Consider the following 25,078-nt stretch of genomic DNA (forward strand, 5'->3'; position numbering starts at 1 on the left):
TAAGATGTGTCTTATACAACGTATACTTCTAGACTAAATATCGAACGCAGAACTAACACTAACATACAGTTCTGGCATTCACATCCCTTGTAACATGTGCAATCTTAGGTAAGAGTTTATCGCCCTAATGCATTCGGAGAATTGGCTCACCCATGAAGAAAGACCCCACATGTGTATTCTAACACTTAACAAAAATAATAAAGTTGAATTCCAACATTAACAGTCACAATTTCAACCTTTTTGCTGTAATCTAACGTGGAAATACTTCATTCTAGGCACTGAAGATGTTTTGAATTAGAACGAAAACGTTTTGCAATCCATTTGGATGATATTTTAGATAGTTTTTAATAAACGATTTTATACCAGTATACAACTTGAAGTTTTTACTTCTGTATGAATTTTTTATTCTTCTTATGTATTTCATCTCAGGCTTGTATCCAGTTGCCGACAATACGCTTCAGTGCCGACAATACGCTGGATGCAAGCCGCACAAAACAGAGAAAGATGGAAAGAGCTGAGGGAGACTTATGTCCAGCAGTGGATGAGTACGGGTTGATTATTATGATTTCATCTCAGCCTCGTTTATCACTGTTTCATGTTCCTTTTGCACAATCCATGTTTCCGCCTCATATGTCATTATCGAATTAACTATGCTGTTATGTACTCTGAGTTTAATTTTGTTATCTATTTTTGATTTCACAAAAATTGTATTATTTAATGAGTAATACACGTGAGTAGCCTTCTTCAGTTTATTACGTATTGCCACGTCCATTTTCCCATCATCTGTTATATTACCCAAATATTCAAAAGTAGATACTTGTTCTATTACTTTTTCCTTTACTATTATATTGGCATTCCTTTCTTTTTTCTCATCTTCATTTATTATCAAAAGTTTTATTTTATTTGCTATTAATATCTAGGAGCAACAATCACCAACGACAACAAAATAGAACGAGAAGTTAAAACGCGAATAACGGCAAGAAGCAGATCTTCCTTTACAATACAATATCTAATATGAAGTTAGTGACACATATTAAGGCCAATAGACTTCTCTCACGAGGTGTAAAAATCCAGATATATAAGATCATATTACGACCAGCATTCGCGTTTGGAAGCGAAACATGGACGCTAACAAAAATAGAAGTAAATAAATTGCTGGTGTAGGAACGTAAAATCTTTCTGAGTGGTATATGCAGACACAATAACGAGTTAAGAGTCTCTCTTCGGTAAAAAAAATCTAGTGAGATATTTAAAGGTCAATAGACTAAGATGGGCAGTACATTTGATACGCAGTGATGTCAGTCGCCTTATAAATAATGTGTTTTGGGAAGGACCAGATGAGAAAAAGGGCTGTAGGACGGCCTACAAAAGGTGGAAACATGACGTCAGAAAGGATTTGGACCGACAAACGTGAAAGGTAATAGTAAACGCGTCAAATATCATCAAATAGGGTTGTTGTCACGATAGCGAATATGGTAACCAGCGTGATTTGCCACGATCTATAACGATCATGGAACTAGAAGAAGGAACTATTCACATGCACGCCCCGATTTCTTTGTTTCTGATCATCGAGATCCACAGGGTTCACCTAATTACACCCATTTCCCTGGCCTCTATATTTCCCTGTTTTCCTTCTGTTATTCGGCAAGTTTCCCAACTGTATAATAGTAAGATTTTCATCAACTACATTGTCTTTAAAAGTCAAATAAGTCAGGAAATAAAATTCGAAATTATTTATCCTCTGAGCTTTTTAAGTTGGAAAAATAAAGCATAACAGAGTGGCGAAATACTCGACAAGGGAAATCTAAAATTGCATTTCACGTCCTGTCATTCACCGTGATAATAATTTTAGCGAATTATTTCCTTTAATATCCACAAAAATGAATAAAGTATAAATTAAAACAAAAAGAAAATATGGTTTAGAATAGATGGTGCTAGTAGCATCTTTGGTAATTATTTTGATTATTTCATTCATAGGAGATTCTGACCAATAGAAATCTACAGAATTCAAAATTAGACTGATAATTTTTGATAATTTCCCGTCGTCAAGTATATTACGTCAGATGCCTTTCGTTGCCATGAAAAAATACATTCAGAGACATTAATGACAATTAATGTTTTAAAAATTATAAAAGTGATGACTTTCAACCGCCAAATATTTATAACAACTGTGTGTTTAATTGTATTAGTTTGTACTTACATAAATAAATTACAATAAAATTTTGGTTTTGAACAGTTTTATTCATAAAATAATCGCAACAAATTTCACTCGATCTCTAAAATTAATATAGAATTTTAGAACTCTTGTGCAATTACTACTGATTATTTCATTCATAGGAGATTCTGGCCAATAGAAAGCTACAGAAATCTAAATTAAATTGATAATTTTTGATAATTTCCCGTCGTCAAGTATATTACGTCAGATGCCCTTCGTTGCTATGAAAAAATACATTCAGTGACATTAATGACAATTAATGTTTTAAAAATTATAAAAGTGATGACTTTCAACCGTAAAACATTTATAACAACTGTGTGTTTAATTGTACTAATTTGTACTTACATAAATAAATTACAATAAAATTTTGGTTTTTAACAGTTTTATTCATGAAATAATCGCAACAAATTGCACTCGATCTCTAAAATTAATATAGAATTTTTGCCCTCGTGACACTTTGACATAATTTCACTCTCCTTCGGTTCGTGAAATTAAAACTGTCAAAGTGTCACTCGGGAAAAATTCAATAATTTTAGAGCTCTTGTGCAATTACTACTGATAATTACCCCGAAAGGATGAAAGGATTTGATTGCAGTTCAGTGCCTCTACCCAGGTGCTCCGATGACGAAACGGTTATTCCGAAATACGTATAAGCACATAATAGAGGCTCTGTACTGTAATCAAATCTAAACCATATTTTCTTTTTGTTGTAGTTTTTTACATTGTCTTTACTATATATTGGTATATTCTCAAACAGCTTTTGAACAAAACAATTTTCAGTACCATAACGAGTCTTAGAGCATCTCGTCTCCTTTTTACAGCATTAGATAATAGACGCATTTTGACCGTACTAGGGAGTGAGTATTCGTTTTCGTTCCGCCAAGGGAAACAAGTACAGGAAATGGAGCGATTAGAGATCTTCTTTCTGTACATTGTGCTTTCGCAGTCTTGAGAATTTTGCCGCTTACAATAAATTTCTTTTTGTAAACTGCAAGAGAACTGCTTGACTTGGTCGCTTAATTAAGTGGATATAAAGTTGGAAGACGAAGACGCAGGTGTAAGATCCTATTTTAATTTAGTTAGCTTGAGACTATGGGCGTTTTTTATATCGAGTTTAAATAAATATAATATATAGATAACAAGAAGACGTAAAAATTTCAGTTTATAAAAAAGAAGAGGGAGAAGCTATAGTGTTCAGGTTGGATTTTTAAAACAGCATCTTGTCACACCGTTCTTCCACCTAAGTATTCTCATTTCCAACACATGCATTTGTTGTTCTTTTTTTCTTTGAGAAAGCATATTATAGAGTTCCTCGAGAGATTCTGTAGTGGGCACTCAATAAGAAAGGAGTTCCCGGTGAATATGTAAAGATTATTAGAGATATAAATTGTATGAGTGATTAACAACTATTCGAAATAGAAGATAATAAAAGGTATGTACACATAAAAGTAAACAAACTATTTATTTTAACCGAATCGTATTATAAATACAATAATATACAAAGAAATTAAGATATGTGTTTCTTCTACAAAATATTCTTACAGACTAAATACCAAACCGAACTAAAACACATTCCTCGCATTCACGTCCCTTGTAACATGATACTTTTATGCAATTTTACGTAGTAGGGGATCGGCCTAATGGTTCTAAGAAGTGGCTCACCCATAAAGAAAGACTCCACGTGTTTATTCTAACACTTAACAAAAATATATTATAGTTGAGTATTAAGTAAATTTCAACAACAACTAGTGTTAGGACAGGTGTGGGAGAGACTGATACATTTCATATGAAAGTAGGATTGCACCCAGGCTTGGTGCTAGTCCTTATTTATTCTTATTAGTCTTGGATCAGATAACAGCGAAGCTACAGGGTAACATTCCCTGCTGCTTAATGTATGCTGATGATAAAGTGTTATGTAGTAGGAAATAGTAGAAAGCGACATAGAACAAAAACTGGAATAGTGGCGACAAGCTCTTGAGGAAAAAAAGTTTAAAACTTCTTCTTCTTCTTCTAGTTCCATGACCGTTATCGATCGTTGGATATCATGTTGGCTACCTTATTCGCTATCGCGACTTTATTAACAGCAGCTCTCAGGCGCGAATACAGAATGGGCTTTAGACCAGTTCCAAAAATTCAAATGAAGCTGAAGGGAAAACTCTATAAAACAGCCATAAGACCGGCTGTGATATATCCTGGCAGGATCGCCATATGTTGGATGAGGGATTTACCCTTATGTGGGGGTGGTTAGCAGGAATACACATACTGAACCATCAGTACTTTATTCGGCGTCAAATACAGTTATTAATACATTGGATCGTACTCAGCTGTTAACGACACTAAACAAATATTACGCTAGGCGGAACATATAGGGCAACCCCAAATCTAACTGAATCTCTAAATCTATTCGCGTCTCATTTACTTATTAGATCGATATGTTTGTATACATTTCTACTTTTATTTCTATGTCAAGTTTAGGTGTGATATAATATGTTTACTGCTTACTTGGCAGAAGTCACCGTGTCATCAAAATGTGTGTAGCTTACATTCGCGGTAAACAACTGATCGTCGTTTGTTATTTAACATTCTGTACACAATATCGTCGTCAATTGTTTCATATTTTTAAAAGGATTTTGCAACTATCTGAAATATTGTTGAAATAATGTACATATATACGAAACTGAATGTTGGGCAGTTAAAAAGAAAGAGGAACAACGAATGTATGTGGCGGAAATGAGAATTCGTAAATAGATGAGTGGAGTGACAAAAAAGAATAAATTAAAAATGAGTAGGTATATTAGAGAAAGTCTAGGAGTGCACCAATTAATGCCAAAATAGAGTTTATGATAGAATAACACCTTGTCTGACTCCTCTTAGGAAAAGAAATGTTCATTTCTTCTGTTAATCTTTTGTCAATTTGTGCTGTAGCTCTTTAGTTATAATAAATGTTGGTGTTTGTTCGTATGTCTTTGAATTATACGTGTTTGTCTTTCATAACAGTTAGATCGAATTTTCCTTTTAATTTCTTTGGAATCTTTCTGTCACATAACACACCAATCACCTTCTTTCATTTCATCCCTCCGCTCCAACTGTATGCATATATATCTATATTCCGATTGTTATAATAAAGGGGAGGTGTCGTAATAAGTATAATATAATTAAAACAGACATTATACTTACTTGTCTTCATCTGAAAGGCCAGATCATCTGTGTCAGTAAAAAACCATGTCTGAAAAAGAGGAAACAACAATTAGTGACCATTGTATATTGCTGAAATTATTGCAGTAAGTAAAATTCTGGGAATTTATGAAAGCTCCCCAGACTTCCTTCCTTTGTTTGCAAACTTAATTACTTGCACTCAGATTCACGGGCCGCTCTACGGTCACATATGACCACTCAACTACGTTAACTTCGAAATTTGCTTTTTTTGTAATAGTATGAGAGCTAGTGCCCCTCCGACCAACGGTATATTAAACAAAATTAAAAAATTTCAAATGCAAAAAAAATTGAATTTCGCGCCAAAAAATTTGGAAAAAAATATTATGCTGTGGACAATAAAAAAATCTTACAAAACGAAAGAAAAAAGAAGTTTCTATGATGATCAGAACCGAAGATACCGCCAAAAAACTAAAAAACACGTTTTAATTTTTGAGAAGTTATGGGTGGGGCTAAGAGTCTAACTTATTTTTTGTCGAATACTATTTTTTGATGTAGAACAACATGGTATTTCTATTTTTGGAATATCGCTAGGGGAATTTTTCACTACCTTAACCTGCTAGGGCTAGAGATCCTTCGAATAAAAACTTGTTGCTGAAGTTTGAGATTATTATGATTTTGTTTATTCATTGCGAAGTTTAAAAAAATTGATACGCGTATTCTATGAGCACAAGTAGGTACCTGACCAGTGAACCGAAAAGTGTGCCATGCACTGGCTGTCATTAAACAAGTGCAATAATCTTTAATGGGTGATTCTGCATAAAAAAATAATGACTGCTATATAAATGTATGTCCGCAAATGCTTCGTTTTCGAGATACGAGGTGTTGAACTGGTTCTTGCAAACTGACGATATAAATTAAAATAAGCTTTATTCTTTACAGTTGAAATTAATTTATAAATGTGCTTGTCTAATGGCCGGTTTCACCTACGACAAATAGTAGTTTATTCTATAATAAAGTTATTCGACCAATAAACTGACATTTCTCCATTTTACTAACGTAAAATAAGACTGTTTTATTTTTTTATCAAATAAATATTTACTCTTCGATTAAATTGGCAAGTTAATCTCGCTGTAATTATCAATAAGAAAGTAAATTCGTCAGTTTAACTTTAAATTATCAGTAGTAATTGCACAAGAGCTCTAAAATTATTGAATTTTACCCGAGTGACACTTTGACAGTTTTAATTTCACGAGACGAAGGCTCGTGAAATTAATGACATGTCAAAGTGTCATGAGGGCAAAAATTCTATATTAATTTTAAAGATCGAGTGCAATTTGTTGCGATTATTTCATGAATAAAACTGTTCAAGACCAAAATTGAAAGCATTTGCTTTCAATGGAAATGAAGCATTTGCGGACATACATTTATCTAGCAAACTGTCATGATTTTTTATGTAGAATCACCCCGTAAAATTTTCACTTGTTTACTGACACCCTGTATATCTTTCGCTAACGCCTGTGAATTTTTTTAAACTTCACAATGAATGAACAAAATCGAAAAAAAAAATTCAAGCTTACAGCACCAAGTTATCTTTTCGGATTTTTTCTAACTTTCAAAAATATAGGGCTATAGGTGATGGTTACCGTACTTGCATGCTATGCATGTTAAGAGCATGTTACGAGCATGCTATGAATCATCAGTATAAAGAAGGATTCCAACGGAACGTGTTGAGGCGCGCTTTACCAGTTTACCAATTTAAACGTCAACAAAAAGAAATAGCAAATATATTATAATAGTGAAAAGAAAAGAGAGCACATTTGACATCCCACATTGCTGTAAAATTAATAAATATTTACTTTGTGATAAAATCGGTCGGCCTATCATGTCCCCAAGAATATCAATGTACACCACCAGTGTTAGCATTAAAAATATTTGTAGGTTAATTCACACATGATAGCAATTTAAAAAACACAACGTCGTTAGACCACAAATTTACCGGCACTGACCGTACCTCCCTTACCCAGTTGGAAGGATCTTGTGTGAGCTTCTGATTTTCTTTGAACTGTGTCATTTTACCGACAAATGACGGGAAATATCGCGCCACTCCACTGGGGCCATAAATAGAGGGTTCGGTATTTAGCTATTAGCTTAAGGATCATAAATTACAAATTTTGAGAGAAATTTCGCTTCACGTTGCGTTGTTCCTCTTCTTTAGTTTTATCTTTTTCTATTACATTTTTCTGTTTCAAAAAGCACGCCTCAACACGCTCCGTTGGAATCCCCCTTTAGAATATCTAAGCTTACAGACATACCGTTACTCGGAGGGTGAACAAGCTCTTGGTCTATCATAAATGGTTACTCAACTACGCTAACTTTGAAATTCGCTTTTTTTGTAACGGATGACTGACTAACCACTGCAGCCGAGTCCCGAAATCGCACTTCCGGTGTAAAATACGTTTAATGCCACGAAAAATGTGAAAAACGATTTGGGAAAATAATAAAATCCGCTTTTCATTACTTCCATCCAGTGAAATTTAAAAAAACAGAAACAAAACGATAGTATTATGGAATGTTCGTTTATTACGTCAGAGGGTTGCAAGTGTGATACAAGGTGGGTTTAGTATTATGTATAAACAGATGCGGAAATTTGAAAAATATATAGAATTTAGGTCGTAACATGTATGAAATATTAAAATATGTCTTTTGTTTTCTCGTTTTATGTTTCTCTTCCTCTTTGTTCATCTCATTGACATATTCGTAATAATGCAGATAGATATATAATTGAGAAAACAGCTGATACAGACAAAGTGTACGTTTTATACTAAATCCAATATATTTCGCCTATTGTCATAGGCATCATCAGGGAAAATGATGGTTAATAGGTATTTTTACATCAGATGAATTATGCACTTAATATGTGAGAATGTTTGTCAAGTTGTTTGAAATTGTTTGAAGCAAATAAAAATTAAAATAATAAAAAAAACTATGACAGAATTTACACATGTTTGACGTCCACAAATTAAAATTATTCATTAAAATATATAAATATGTAATGTTAAATTAAGTAAAATTTATATTTGACAGACCTATGAATTAAAGTAAGGTTGGACATTTATTCGTTGCACAATTTTGTTTTGTTAATGGCTAATTGGTACAAGTTAGTCATTATCCTATTAAGTTTAACAGTTTAAAGAGTTTATCAGCAATCAACATTATTTATCAATTAAGAGACAGATATTAGGCAAACCTGCACTGGCGAAGCGTACATGTAACCATTGTTACCATTGGTAACAGTTAAAATTTGTAAATAAATATTTTATGACTACTATGAAATAATTCCATTTATATTTTTTAAAAATAGAAATATTTGTTAATAGTATCTACCTAATTCAGTAAAATAACCAACTAGACGCACGAAAATATCAGCGAGTTTATGTAAAATCGGTTGCACGTTATTATAATACGCCCTTACCACAGTATAAAGAGGTTCCATATTTATTATACTGTGCCCTTACCGTGCGCCGCGCCGTTTACCACTTCTGTGAGTGGCAACGATAGTAGGATCTTTGACTGGATCGTCTCTGAAAATTTTGCGGGGACGATGGCTCTGAAACCGCGTATTGGTGTTACCAAATTTTAATTTGGTGACGCTAGCTAGGTAGGGCCGGTGTCTATCGGGACAGAAAATACCGACCGTAAGAATATCAGACTTAATAAACGCAATTTTAATTATTATTATAATTATAGGTAATAATTATAATTCCGTTTGTGAAGTCTGTTATTCTTAGGGCCGGTATTTTCTCGATTAAACTCCGGTTAGTTAACCGTACCGGCCCTTTGGATTCGATTATTGCATAATATGCATTATTAATTATTACTTTATAACTTGTAACTGTACTTGCTTATTATACAGATAATATATCTATACCTTTTTATCCTATATAAATCATATTAATCGATTTTAATTACTTGTCTAAATATATTAATTAACAACAACATTATTATAATATGACATATAATAATATTGATTATACAGTACATTGTAGTGTATAATCAATAAAATAAAAATTATTTAATATTTTAGGCTAAAAATGACAAATGAATGTACTGATTAGTATACTAATTATACAATTTGGATTTTTAATAAAGTATAAAGGTGTTATAATACATATTTTACCTAAAAACAACAAATATGTTTTTAGTTTGTAGATACTTTATATAATTTCTTTAATTTTTAATTTTTAAATTTTATTTCATCTATTTTTATACTAGACCTGGATCGCGCGTACCAAAAAAAAGTTAATTAATAGCAAGCTGAAAATTCACAGTGTCTAGTCGAACAAACTTTGATGTATGGGAACACTGTATATATAAAAATATTTATAAAATACATTATATATATATAGATAATATATAATATATCTGGTATATATTTAATATCTGGTTTTGGTAACACTTTAGAAAAAGTCACGCGTCGCCACTGCAAACCTGTTAACTTTGGTTACATCTACTTTTTTGTCCAAGGCTAGTAAATAGGAATATGGTTTACTTATATGCTTAATGTCTGATTTTTTGGTAATACAGTTATCACACTCTGCTATGAAAGCCATCTCCAGAAAGATTCTCTTACTATAATTTTTCCACACCTAAGATTTCAAAGAAACTATAGTCCATTGTGTGATTATTATCATGCATATGTGTGGCAAGAGTGCATCCTTCTGGATGCTAGAGTGTAATCTACAGTCGCCTTTGTGGGAGATAATCTGATCTTTTATGGATCTAGAAACTTTGTCCTACATATTGTTTACTACAATCACTACAAGGGATACTGTAGATTACATTTGTTGTTAATTCTTTATGATTGTGATGTTTATCCTTTAATTTTAAGAACACTTTTTGATGGCCAGAACTGTTTTATTTGAAATTTTTACATATTATTTAACATTCTATACAGCGATTCTCAAACTGTGGTACATGTACCACTGGTGGTACAATTCATTACTTGCGGTGGTACACAAAACACAAAAAAAATTTAAAATGGTACTTAGTAACTCTTGATAATACACATCTAAAAATACAGGGTGTAACAAAAATACAGGTCATAAATTAAATCACATATTGTGGAACCAAAAATAGTTCGATTGAACCTAACTTACCCTAGTACAAATATGCACACAAAAAAAGTTACAGCCCTTTGAAGTTACAAAATAAAAATTGATTTTTTCCAATATATCGAAAACTATTTGAGTTTTCTTATTGAAATCGGACATGTGGCATTATTATGACAGGAAAATCTTTAAAAAAATTCTGCACCTCATAAAAATTTTATGGGGGTTTTGTTTCTTTAAACCCGCCAAACTTTTGTGTACGTTCCAATTAAATTATCATTGTGGCACCATTAGTTAAACACAATGTTTTTAAAACTTTTTTGCCTCTTAGTAATTTTTCTAACTAGTTTTTATCAAAATATTTTGAATATTTGTCAAATCCACCACATATTTGTATACTGTTAAGTACGATTATAGAGACCCTATAATAATATGAAAATTTATTTATAAATTACTAGATTTTATAAGTATATTTTGAACCATATTAAAAAAGAAGCCACATCTCGATAAAAGGTGCCTTATCGGAAAAATACTAAGAGGCAAAAAAGTTTTAAAGACACTGTTTTCAACTAATGGTACCGCAATAATAGTTTAATTGAAACGTACACAAACATTTGGGGGGTGTAAAGGCACAAAATCTCCATAAAATTGTTATGTTAACATATTAAAAAAGAAGCCGCATCTCGATTAAAACTGGTATATCTAAAAAATACTAAGAGGCAAAAAAGTTTCAAAAACATTGTGTTTAACTAACGGTACCACAATAATAATTTAATTGGAACGTACATAAAAGTTTGGGGGGGTTTAAGGGAACAAAACCCCCATAAAATTTTTATGGGGTGCACAAATTTCACTATAATTTCTTTTTAAGATGTTCCTGCCATAGTCATGCCACATGTCCATTTTCATTAAAAAATCTCCAATAGTTCGATATATCGGAAAAAATCGATTTTCATTTTGTAACTTCAAAGGGCTGTAACTTTTTTTTGTGTGCATATTTGTACTAGGGTAAGTTAGGTTCAATCGAACTATTTTTGGTTCCAGAATATGTTATTTAATTTATGACCTGTATTTTTGTTCCACCCTGTATATGTGGTACCAAAAATAATAAAAAGAACTGTAGGTGGTACATGACTCAAAAAGTTTGAGAACCGCTGTTCTATAATATTCTGGTTATAGCTGGATATACGTTTCTTCTTCGTTGATATACGTTTATGAAGCAAATTTTAGGTGTCCTTGGGATATAGTGTGATGATTTATGATATTGTCTTCCTGGATTCTGACTGGATCAGTAGATGATGTGTTAAAAATTATTTTTTTATCAGTGCATGGGCATTAGAATAATAAATAGGATGTAAAGAATGGGTTTATTTTAAAAATGTTTCATATATGACATATAGTTTAAGTATCTTGTATCATAAACCAATCAACCAATAATTGATAACACAGTTTTATATAATAAATATACAGGATGTCCCATTTAAAAAATTATATGTTTACCACGGAGTTATTAATCACACTGTAGAATTATTAGGCATATTATTATCTAAGCCTGGAAAATATCATTGGCTACATTTTTTCTAAATTACTTTTGTGGATATTCTGTACCACAATATATAGGTCTGGATCCCGCGTATGGAAAAAAAGTTGATTAATAGCAAGCTGAAAATTTGTTATTAGCTTAAGGGTGTCTAGTCGGACAAACATTAATATATGGGAACACTGGAACAGGGGAAGTTTTAACTGTGGAACAGGTTAAAAATTTGGAACGGCCAGAACACGAAAATGGCACATTTATTTTGTCCGACAGAACAGACACAAACTCTCCGAACAGAGATTAAACTCTCATGCAAAAATCAGACTGGTATTTATCACCTGTCATAATTCCTGTCATTTGACATATTCTACAGGTTCCACTCATTAAAACGCCAATTTGGTGATAAATAGCAGTCTGATTTTTGCATGAGAGTTTAATCTCTGTTCGGAGAGTTTAAGTCTGTTCTGTCGGACAAAATACATGTGCCGTTTTCGTGGTCTGACCGTTCCAAATTTTTGACCTGTTCCACAGTTAAAACTTCCCCTGTTCCAGTGTTCCCATATATTAATGTTTGTCCGACTAGACACCCATAAGCTAATAACAAATTTTCAGCTTGCTATTAATCAACTTTTTTTTCATACGCGGGATCCAGACCTAATAGATATGTATAAAGTTTTTAGTTTAGGTTAAGAGGAAACAGTAGCGATCGACAGGTAGCGAAAACGCGTTCCAAGATTGCGGCTGTAATTTTGAATATTTTTTCGAGATATTTGGCACACGTATTCGTAATATAATAAAGAATAGCGGTACAGAGCCCAATTTGAAAAATATATTAATATGTGGAAATTACTCTGTAATTAAATACAATATTAAAAAAACGAGCCTGTACCGCCATTAAGAAGAACAAAAAAATACACTTTCTTCAAATAAACTTTTTTATAGATCTAGATAGAACTTTTTTTATAAGAATACGATGATTGGATTTCCAGTCCCCTTTCATTAGGTAAATTTTGTAAAATTTTGATTTTTTAATTTTTGATATTCAATTACGCCTTCTAGCGGTGGACCTACAATTATGAAAATAATTTCCAGGCTTTTCCCGAGGCAACTCTTGTTATAAATATTTTTTTCTCAAAGCTATACTATAAACGGTTCCTGAGATATGGCCGAGAGCCATTCTTATTGGGACACCCGGTACAATGGGGCCATCTTCAAATAGCTAAGAAGATTGTAAAAATGGCATGTCTAGTATAATTTTGGAAGAATTCGGTAATATTATTTCTGTCATCTTCAAACAACTCTGATATATACAGTCATTCTCTTCTTACTTCGCTGTCATTTTACAATAATTTTGTTGTTATTGTCAACTAGAGTACAGATGGAACTCGTTTTGTAGGCTTAGTAATGTTGTTACAAAAAAAGCTTGTTCGTTTGACTGCCACTTCTGCTTTGATTAATCCTCTTTCAACTTTCAAATGAGCTACATTTTTTTATATAAGTGGCCGTATGGTACAAACATTGCGAACTATTAAACAGATTCCACTCAACAAAAAAGCTAATGTACCTACAAGAATTTAACCTCTCTGGCTCATAAATTCAAACGCACCGAGCGACATAAAATGTTACTGTAACAAGTAGATTTTAATTTTTTCAAGTGTCTACTCCTTACTGGGTTTCCAGAGTAGGGCTCTTGAGTGAAAACAGACGTCTGAGATTCTGTCGTGTTTTTCATCACTTGCCGCTGCTGCTACCAAAAAATTAATAGGCCTTGGAGCTTTATAGTCTAGGCACCAGAGGAGTCACCGTGTCCTTTTCAATTCTGATGGACAAACTCAACGGTTTCTTATGGATTTTTGGCTGCTGATTACGAATTTCGAGGGTGGATTTCGATCCGATTGGTCAAAAAATTGTTATAAACAATTTAATTGTTTATAAATTGTTTTATAAGGCTCTGGCTCATAAACTAAAAGAGATAAAAAAGAATGTTTCAAATAAAATTTGTTCGTTAATCAAAAACGAAGAAAAAACGTTTAGTAAACTTAAATCCAACAATTATAACTCAAGATATTGTAAAATTAGTGCACAATGCAAATTGCAAAATTAAGTATTTTTAAAAGCTTTATCGATTGTAACTCCGTTCCTACGCATGCAAATGAGCCTGAGAAGGTCTCATTTTAAACCTTCATTAATAGGCTTATAAACCAAGTTTGTTAAATTACTTTATCTTTATTTGTTTTAAAGTTATACCCGTTTGAAGTTATAATTTTCTTAAAAAAATTGTACATTAATTTGTTTATAACGATTTCAAGCAAATTTGAGCTATAAACATTTATATTTTAATTAGGAATAATGATAGAACAACTCAAAAGGAATAATTTGAGCTTAAGAAATGTTCGTAAGTTTATTTTGGTCAAGATATCGATATTTTAATGGCGCGCTATGTCAAGCAGCCAAGTATTTTTCGACGCTTTATCGATCGTAACTCGGCTTCTACGCATGCAAATGAGCCAATATGTAATATCTATATACAAATGGATCAAGTTATTTTGTAGCATCATTATTGCATATAAAACAAGCATTTATGTTGTGGCGGCATACACACAATTAACGTGCCTTGATGATGCTGCAAAAGAACTAGATCCACTTTATATGGATACTATCCACTATCCACTGGATATCTATATCAGTGATTCCCAACCGGGGGGCGATCGCCCCCTTGGGGGCGGTTTGAGATTTTCAGGGGGCGATAGAGCGAAGGGGGCGATATGGGGGCAGTAGAGAAAAGGGGGCGATATGGGGGGCAGTAGAGAAAAGGGGGCGGTAATGTGGGCGATTAGCATCTGGGAAAAGAGAAATGGGTAATAGAGAAAAAAACAGTACTTTCGATCGGATATCCATAGGATAATAAAATGTAATTAAATGTACACCAATGTAGGTAATAATAACACAAACATCTCGTCTAGTAACAGAGGGCCATGAATCATGATACAATTTATTTCTATAGGTAAGTAATACATTATAATTAATTCTGCATTTTCCTTTTATCGAACTTTCGTATTGGGCGAACATCCGCACAAAAGAGAAAGGGATAGAAGTGGGATAAGAATGATGAGAGTAGGTACCGACCCTGCCGATCTGACTCTAACAAAAAGTGTACGGCCGAAATTGTGGTCGTTCTGTCATATATCTATCCTTTGCCCTTCATTTGTCCAAAGCTGAACGTAGGCCTCCCCCTTATTTTTTCACTCTTCCTCGTTCAATGATAATCCTGTTCATCTGGTCCCAGCATATCTTTTTGGGTCATTCGACTATCTCATCTGTGGGCTGCCCTTTCCTCTTTTACGGTCTCAAGGTCTCCAGTGGATCATCGCTTCATTCCATCTTCCGTCTTTTTGTCTGTTGTTTTGTCACGTTTTCCACTAAAGAGTAGCTGCATGTTTGTTTAGATCTTTCACTTTGGTTTTATTTCTGATCCATGTATTTTTATTTTTGTCACTTAGCTTGATACCCCGCATTTTTCTTTCCATTGCCCTTTGAGTATTGGCCATCCTTTCCATATTTTCCTTTGTGAAGGTCCATGTCTGTGCTTCATATGTAAATATTGATCTTGTCATAGATGAGGTACATAAAATTAAAGCAAAACCAAAGAATGATGTAATATTTCGTACACTCTGACACTCTGTAAAGAAAATGATGAGATATTTAATACATTGCTACTCCAGTCATACGGAAGTCCGCTGGCTTTCGAAAGGGAATTGCTTACGGCGGTTCTGTAGTCTCATGGATACTGTTACCGAATTTCTTATAACTACTGACCCCACACTGAGTACAGCACTACAAGAGAAGCGAAATGACATCGCTTAACTATCAGATATTTCTGAAAAATTAAATGGAACGAATCTGGAATTACAAAGGAAGAACATAAATATGGCCAAAGCGAAGGGAGTAGTCGCAGCATTCATTGACAAACTATCTACTTTTGAAGAAAATATACAGAGAGGAGGTCTGACCAAATTCCCCAGAAATCATCATGTGGTTATTCTGAGGATCTTCAAACATATTTCCTCCACCTTGGAGGGGATTTGAGGTAAATAGCTATTAACCAACATTGAGCCAGTCATAAAGAAATTATGTGAGTATCACCAGGCCCAAGGGAGAAATTAACAATTATTACTAACCATGTTCACCAACACGTGGACAAGATGCAAGAGGCACAAGATCGAAATAGAGGGAAAATTATGAGAGAGATCTTTGTCCAGCAGTAGACAAGGGAAGATTGAATGATGACTTACCATGTATCATTTTACGAAATGTAAAAATAAATCAATATTGTACTGATTAATTTTTTGTTTCAATTTAATTGGGGAGGGGGGCGATTATAGTATTCACAACTGGTGAAACCTGTCTAAGGGGGCGATCATGGGAAAAAGGTTGGGAACCACCGATCTATATGATATAGATTATAGATTATATCTATGTCATATAGATAATTAGGTTCTGAAGCCCCAAAAAGTGTTAGTTTTACTGCGTACATGAACAGACTTAGTACCACCATGTAACTGTAAAAATTGCTCTAAGAACTTATGCAGATGTCAAAAAGCTCAGATTCCCTGTATATCTCGATTCAGATGCATGAAAGAAAAAGTTTGTAAAAATAGTATTAATAAATAATATCAACTTACTTTTTAGTTCTATTTCGGAAATATTAGTATTTAATTTTTTTTTTCTCATTTAGTACAAAAAATAGAAGACAAAGTAGGTAGAATGAAAGGTAATACGAGGTACAGGATGATGATTTAATTGTAAGAATTATATGATAAAATTTTATTAGGATCTTCAAAAATGAAAAATGAAGATAACGTATATACAGGGTGTCCAGAAACTCTACCGACAAACGAAGACAGGAGACTTCTCATATAATTTTAAGACATTTAAACCCAATTCATCTAGTCCGAAAAATCTTCCTAATGTTAGAATATATTCAACTATAAATTATGGTATTCTTATTAGTGTTAAAATGGACATAGCAGTCAAAGTGGGCGGGCTAATTCCCCGAACCTTTTAGGTCGAAAACTCTTACATAGGATTGATTACATGAAAGTATCGTGTTACAAGACATATGGATGTGAAAGCGATTTTAGTAGTTTTGTTTTTGATATTTTTACTTTTACTGTAGTCTCTAAGTATACGTTGTAGAAGACACATCTTAATTTCTTTGTTTGTATATTATTATAATACGGTTCGGTTATAAAATAAATAGTTTGTTTAGTATTATTTGTACCTTTTATTATCTATTATTTCTAATACCTAAGGGAGCTAGAGCTCTTTGAAGATGGCGTCTTGTAACTAGTTTTTCTTAGATACCTCCAGAACCCTTGTATTTAGAAAAACAAAAATTGGTACAAATATTTATCTTTCAGAGATGCATCGATTTCATTCATCGCGAATTTCTAGTACAGGTCATAGGCGTCCGTTATGGGTAGGGCAACGGTTATTTTATCGCATAACTCTTTTATCTTTAACTTTTAAGCATTTTTGATATTTGATTATTATATTGTGAGATATTCTAGTACTAAAAGGTGCTCTTGATTTAAGTCCGTAGGACACACCGTTTTCTAGAAAAATCGATTTGAAAATTTTTCGTCTTTTAAATTTGAAAAAAAAAACTGCAAAAAAGTTTTCAAAAAAACAGTGTTTTTTACTAATTTATACCAAGAGTAACTTTTAGTACTAGAATAGCTCATAATAAAATAACTCTTGACCTACCCAAAACGGACGCATATGACCGGTACTACAAATTCGCAATTAATGAAATCGATTCATCTCTGGAATATAAATAAACGTACCAATTTTCGTTTTTCTAACTGTTTTCTTTTAATTTTTTTGAAAATTCAAGAAACGAAAAATTTTGAAATTGATTTTTCTAGAAAACCGTGTGTTCTACCGACTTAAAGGAAGAGTACCTTTTAGAGATGCATCAAGTCAAACTAGTTTGATTTTATTCAGCAAACTTGACTTGACTTGAAAACCAAACTTTTTTGGTAAAAAAGTTTGACTTGGCTTGATTTCGATATCTTTAGGTTTGACTTGAAATCAAACTTCTTCAAACAGTTTGAAGTTTGAATATCATATTAGGCAACGTGTTTATTTCCAATTCTCTCTGCTACTCCGCCAATGGCGGAAAAAATTTGAAAATTTGCCCGGGGGGGGGTAGGGGGGGTAAAAATAAAACATTAATATTTATCGTCGTACCGTTTTCTTCTTCTTCTTTTTTTTTCTCAAACTATCATTTTAACCGATTTTAAAGTGATTTGGTGTTTATTTAAACAAATTTGCATTTTTTTATCGTAACATCAATGGAAAAAACAACGTTTTAATAGAAGGGACTCAAAAATGTGAATATTAGGCACTATAACAAGTTTTTTTATTTAAAACAATTTTTTGATCAAATTTTAGTGTAGAAAACATTAAAATACTGTTTTTTACATGTTCCACCTTTCCCAAAATATAAGTTCTTCGATTTGGCTGAAAATTTGCCCACACATAGCCCAAACACAGGACTTTAAGTGGGTCGAAGAATTTATATAGTTTTAAAATACAACAAAAGTTACATGCAATAATATCTGAGTCAATATTATACAGGGTGTCTGCGTAACTTGGAACCATATGGGAAACTTTTTTAATATCAATTTTACGAAAAAAAGTCATTCTTTATAAAGTACTCTGTATAGTCTAAAACCTTAGATGCAATCATCAGATATCAAATTTTGTCAACAGTATACGAGGTATGTCAAAAAATATGAATTTCGCTCAAGAGCAAACTACCTTTATATTTCAAAATATCAAAAAATTAATTATAAAAAGTTATTTGTAATTAAAAACCATATTGAAATATGCAATAACAGCTTTCTACTTAAAAAAAAAATTCTTTGAAATTTTCCTAAATTACCGATTCCGAACATAATTTTTATTTATTAGACATGTAATAACTCTTTTATTAATAATTTTAGGAAAAAAACTTATTCTTCATAAAAATCTGTGCATGGTCTAAACCTCAAGATGCAACCATCAGTTATACAAGTTTGTTAATTTTATACGAGGTGTGTTAAATAATATGAATTTAGAAAGAATTTAGAAAGAATATCTTGTTTTTAATTAAAATAACTTGTTATAATGCATGATAATGAATTTTTGAGTCCCTACTAGTAAAAAATTATTTTTCTATTGATATTTTACGATAAAAAATACAAATTTGTTTAGATAAATACCAAGTCATTGTAAAACCGCTTAAAATGGTATTTGAGAGAAAATAGGAAGAATTAAGCAGAAGCTATACACTAAGTTTCAGACAAATCTGAGATCCAAAAATTTTTGTCTGAGTTATTTGACCTGGAATGTACCTTGTTTATAATCTAATATATTATATTTAATAAAAAGTTTCACTAAAAAAAACTAACCAATAACCAGATTAGTACATTCAGGAATTACTAAACGGGAGTTTTACAACTTGTTATAATGAAGAAATGAATCTATACGGATAATTTGACTTTCGAACCGGAATAAAGCACTTTGTTACTCCGAGTTCTCGTTAAGGGAAAAGGTGCAAAATGTCGCCTGTCAAAATTTTCAATGTGTTTTAAATGTAGATATTCATTTTTTCCAGAATGGAAGATTACATTATTACCGAGGGCCGAAAGTCCCTTAGAATAAATAATATCTAAGTTTCTTTTGAATGAAATATTTCAATTAATAATCACAGTAAATTTTCCCTTTTATTTTTACTCTGTAACTTATTAAAATAAACATTATAGAAGTTTTCAGGGATTTTCGGCCCTCAGAAATAATGTAATCTTTCACGCTGCGTTTAAATTGTTCAAAAATATTTATTTGTTTTCTTAGGATTCGAAAAAAATAAATACATTTAAAACACATTAAATATTTTGACAGAGGAGATGTTACGCCTATGCCCTTAATGGTTGCCAAAAAATACTATTTGGTTTATCAATGGACAATTCAAAATAAAAATCATTTTGAGTTTTTATGACTTTCTTTCATTAACAGAGGCATTTATCTCATCGAAATAAACATCTGGCATCAACCTGCAGTTTCCTAGAAAACACGACAATAGAAAAGTATTTCTTAAAATTCAAAACTGACCATAGGGTTATTGGTTTTACAGGCTACAAAATAATGTTATATTTGGGTTTAAATTTTAAATAAATCAATATAGATGCATTAAGTTTTCTTAATTATCCTAAATAGCGGGTTTATTGGGTTTAATTTGTCTGTCTGTGGTTTAAATATCTTCTTCTTCTTTCTAGAAACTTCTTATGGCCCTCAGGGGCGTCGGAGGTTTTATTCATCCTCTATCCATATCTTCCATTTCTTGTGGTCCTTTGCTAACTCTTTCATTTGTTGATGTGTTTTTCCTTTTTCCTGTCCAATTTCTATAATCTGATCGATCCATCTCTTCCTTGGCCTCCCTTTCCTTCTTTTACCATATCTTTTTGATTCCATCACCTGCTTTGGTAGTCTTCCCTGGTCCATTCTGTTAATGTGTCCATACCATTTTAATTTTCTTTTTTTTATATCTTGGTTATTATCGATTCCTGTTTCAGTTTTTGTCTAATATCTTCCTTTCTTATTCTGTCCAATTTCGTTTTTCCTGCTATTTTTCTAATGTGCTTCATCTCCGCTGCGTTTATTGTAGTGTCTATTTTTGCATTGTTTACCCATGTCTCACTTGCATATATTTATTAAAGTTGGTACAGAGATTGCGTTGTATACCTTCAGTTTTATTTCTTTATCTATTTCTTCCTTTCCAAATATTGTTTTATTTATGTATATATGTATGAGATTTCTTGATACATATATCTTTCCATCTTCAGATATTATTACTCCAAGTTATTCATTCAAACGTCGAGACTGTTTCTATTATTTCGTTTTTGCACCTAAATATCATTTGGTTTATTTCTTCCTCTTTCTTTTGGGTTACTATCATGGTCTTCGTCTTCGTTTTCTTTACATTTACCTTTATTTTAAAATTTTCTATTTCCTCCACCCAGATATCGAATAATTCTTTGCATTTTCTCTTTATTGTCTGCTATTATTACTAAGTCATCTGCATATAGTAATCCCTCCATTCTCACTGGTACTAAATTCCTGTACCCTATTGTTGACTGTAATTGCCTTGACCTTCTTTTAGCGCTCTTCATTACTCTATTCATTACTAATATAAACAAAACTGGGCTGAGACTGTCCTCTTATTTTATTCCTCTCCTTAGGTTTATTATTGGCGATCTGTTTCCGTTTATTTGTACTTTAGCAAGTACGTTTCTGCAATATGTACTTTTTACCACGCTTACTATCTTTTACGGGATTGGCAGATCTTCCATTACTGACCGTATTACTTCTCTATTTATAGAATCAAAAGCAGCTTTAATATCTGTAAACGTAATATATAAGTCTTCTCCTATTTCATTTTTCCTTTCAATTAAGTATATTTCTCAGTATGTATATAGTAACTGTTGTTCCTCTTTCTTTACTAAAAGCCGCTTGTTCTTCTTCTAGTTTTCCTTCCAGTTATTTTCTGAACTTCCTTTCTATTATCCCGGTGTAGACTTTATATGCCACTGATGATAAGCATATAGCCCTATAGTTATCACATTCCGCTTCATCTCCTTTCTTGTGTATTGGCATCAATACATTTTCTTCCCAGTTTTTCGGTATCTTTTCTGTTCTCCATGCTTCCCTCAGTATTTCCAGTAGCCAAAGCTTGACACGTTCTCCCACGTACTTCATCATCTCCGGATCTATGTCATCGGCACCTCCCGCTTTTCCAATCTTTATTCTTGCCAATCCTTCTTCAATATCTTTGATATGAATTTCGTCTACTCGATTGTCCCTATCCTCTTCTCTTGCCTGCTGTCCTCTCTCCTCATTTTGTTGGTTGCTTGCCTCGAATTTTTCTTTATAGTGCTTATTCCATATGGTCAGTATGTCTTGTATGTTTGTTTTCAATTCATTTCGCTAATTTCTAATTCCTCTTGTTTTTTTCCATTTTGTTCCTTTCATGCTTCTTATTTTATTCCAAAGTTGTTTATTGTTATTCCCAAAATCTTCGTTCATTCTTCACCGAATACCTTCCAGCTCTTCTTCTTCGCATCTTTTACTAGTTCTTTCACTATATTTCTCTGTCTTCTGTATTCGTCTCTGTTTTGCTCTTTATTTTTGTTTATGTATCGCTTCCACATTTCTTTCTTCTTTTTTACTGCTTGCTTTATTTCCTTATTCCACCATCCAGTTCTTTTATTATTCTTGCCATTCTTTCTTATTTCACATACTTGTTTTGCAGTGTTCCATAACGTGTCTCTCAATTTTTTCCATCTCGCTTCCATATTCCATATTTCCTCATTGTTTTCATGCTGTTCCAGTATTTTATCTGTCTCTCTTTGGTATGTATAACTTCCTCATTTCCATATTTTTCATCTTATGTATTGCTATTCTTGTATATTGAGGACTCTCTATTATTTCCATTAGTTTCATGTTTATCTCTGCTGTTACTAGTCTGTGTTGGGTACCGAGTTCGGCTTCGTTCTCTGTTTTTATATTTTGTATCGTTAGTTCTGCGTCTCGAGGATATACTATGTAGTCAATTATGCTTCTTGCATTTCTTTCTTCTGCTGCTTATGTGTATTTTTCGTTTCTCGGTTGATACCAGAAAGAGTTCATATTTAGACATATATGCTTGGCTTGTTTATTACGTTCGTTTTGAAGTGTGTGCTTTGTGAGATACTATCTGAACCTGGATATTTTTCGGCTCAGAATAAGTACCAGAACAAATTGAGTCTGATTTTGAAGGTATTCCCACTGCACAAATTAAGAGAAACAATCTGTAGTCGAAGCAGTATTAATAATTAAGAAAAATAAATATACTGATGTATTTGACGTAAGGCAGGTAATTTCAAAACAATGAAAATTGCAAAGTGCATAATATAGTCCTGTCGCCAGGGGGGGTACAACAGCCTCCTGTATTCAGATGGACTTACCCAAGTTTTTTTTATGCATTTTGACCTGTAGAACACGAATTTTTTGGGTAACAGTTGATCCGGATGTCGATAAGATTGTTATAAACCAAGAAGTTGAGGAATCACATAACAGCGATTTCTCGCAAAACAAAACATTTTTTTGTATTTTTTGGACCATTTTAACCAAAAAATGTTCCTACAAATTTTTTCGTAGGATGCATAGTTTTCGAGATAAACGCGGTTGAACTTTCAAAAAATCGAAAAATTGGAATTGTTGAACCCGAAAAACTTTTGATTAAAAAATAAAATAGCAATTCTGCTTACCGCATTTGGAAGTTCAAGTCAAAAATGTATTATTTTATTGTTAAAACAAAGCTATAAACACCTAGTGCTTGAGTGATGTTTCAATGATTTCTCATTTAAAATCGAACGAGTACTTAGAGGAGGTAAAAGTGCAAGCGGGGCTATTTCTAAGTAGCATGCATTAAAACGCATGTATTAGGCACGGGAAACAGTATGTGTTTTTATATAGCTTTTTTTAACAATCAAAAAATAAATTTTTAGCAATGCAAATATTCAAAACAGATATAATTTGACTTAAACTTTTAAAGGCGGTAAGCAGAATTGCTATTTTATTTTTTATTCAAACGTTATTCGGGTTCAAAAATTGCAATTTTTCCATTTTTTGAAAGTTCAACCGCGTTTATTTCGAAAACTATGCATCCTACGAAAAAACTTGTAGGAACATTTTTTGGTTAGAATGACCCAAAAAATACAAAAAAATGTTTTGTTTTGCGAGAAATCGCTGTTATGTAATTCCTCAACTTCTTTGTTTATAACAATCTTATCGGCATCCGGATCAACTGTTACCCAAAAAATTCGTGTTCTACGGGTCAAAATACATAAAAAATACTTGGGTAAGTCCATCTGAATTAAGAAGGCCGTTGTACCCCCCCTGGCGACAGGACTAAATATGTAAAAATAAAGAACAGTGTTATAAAATGACACATAGTGAACTAATACTTTAAAACGAAATTGAAAAGTTGCAAAAAAATGCGTTAAACCTACTCTATTAAAAATATTATATTTTGTTGTTCCTTCATAAATTTTTGTTAAAGTAGACTAAATTACACTTGGTATGATAAAAAAACCATTCAAAGAATTCTTTGTTTTAATCTAGTAATAACACAAAAATATAAAGAAGTTATCGATAAAAGGAGACTTGCAAGCAATTCTAAGCATACAACAATCACTTTTAAGAAATTTATTACCCTGTTTTGACTATAATCGCTTCCTATATAAAGTTACTTTTATATGGAACTCATTGTATTATTAAATTTCTTATCTTAATTGGCAACTAACATGTCTATCTCAACAAAAAAGTGTATCTACGAAATAAATTATTTTTCAAACTTTTTCAAACTAGTTTGACAAACAGTTTGAATTTTCAAACCTGTACGATTGACCAGTTTGACTTGACTTGAATTATTTGTCGGAAGGATTGACTTGAGTTTGACTTGAAATTAAGTCAAACTCAAGTCAAGTTCAAACATTCAAGTCAAACTTGTGCAACTCTAGTACCTTTTAGTACTAGGATACCTCATAATTGAATAATCAAGTGTCAAAAATGCTTAAAAGTTAAAGACATAAAAGTTATCCGATAAAATAACCGTTGCCCTACCCAAAACGGACGCCTATGACCGGTACTAAAAGTTCACAATAAATGTAATCGATTTATCTCTGAAAGATAAATATGCGTACTAATTCTCATGTTTCTAAATGAAAGCGTTCTGGAGTTATTTAAGAAAAACTAATTACAAGACGCCATATTTAAAGAGCTCTAGCTCCCTTAGGAAGCATTTTCGGACTAGAAGAATTAGGTTAAAATGTCTTAAATTTATCTGAGGAATCTCCTGTCTTCGTTTGTCGGTAGAGTTTCTGGACACCCTGTATACATAGAAATTATAATTTGTATCGGGAAGTTAGCGCGTGAACCTTTACGCGGTGAGCCGATCTTGCGCCTCAGAGCGCACTA

The 25,078-nt window shown here is 32.5% G+C and overlaps 1 protein-coding gene across 1 annotated transcript in view; it reads right to left on the reverse strand.

The window, feature by feature from the left end:
* LOC126882394 (fringe glycosyltransferase) overlaps positions 1-25,078 on the reverse strand; it is a 620,335-nt gene that overhangs the window by 456,606 nt on the left and 138,651 nt on the right. Inside the window, exon 3 of the mRNA XM_050647309.1 lies at positions 5,393-5,441. Within this exon, the coding sequence (XP_050503266.1) occupies positions 5,393-5,441 (49 nt within the window). The remainder of the gene's footprint in view (positions 1-5,392; positions 5,442-25,078) is intronic.

Source organism: Diabrotica virgifera, chromosome 3, assembly GCF_917563875.1.
Source record: "Diabrotica virgifera virgifera chromosome 3, PGI_DIABVI_V3a".
NCBI lineage: Eukaryota > Metazoa > Arthropoda > Insecta > Coleoptera > Chrysomelidae > Diabrotica > Diabrotica virgifera.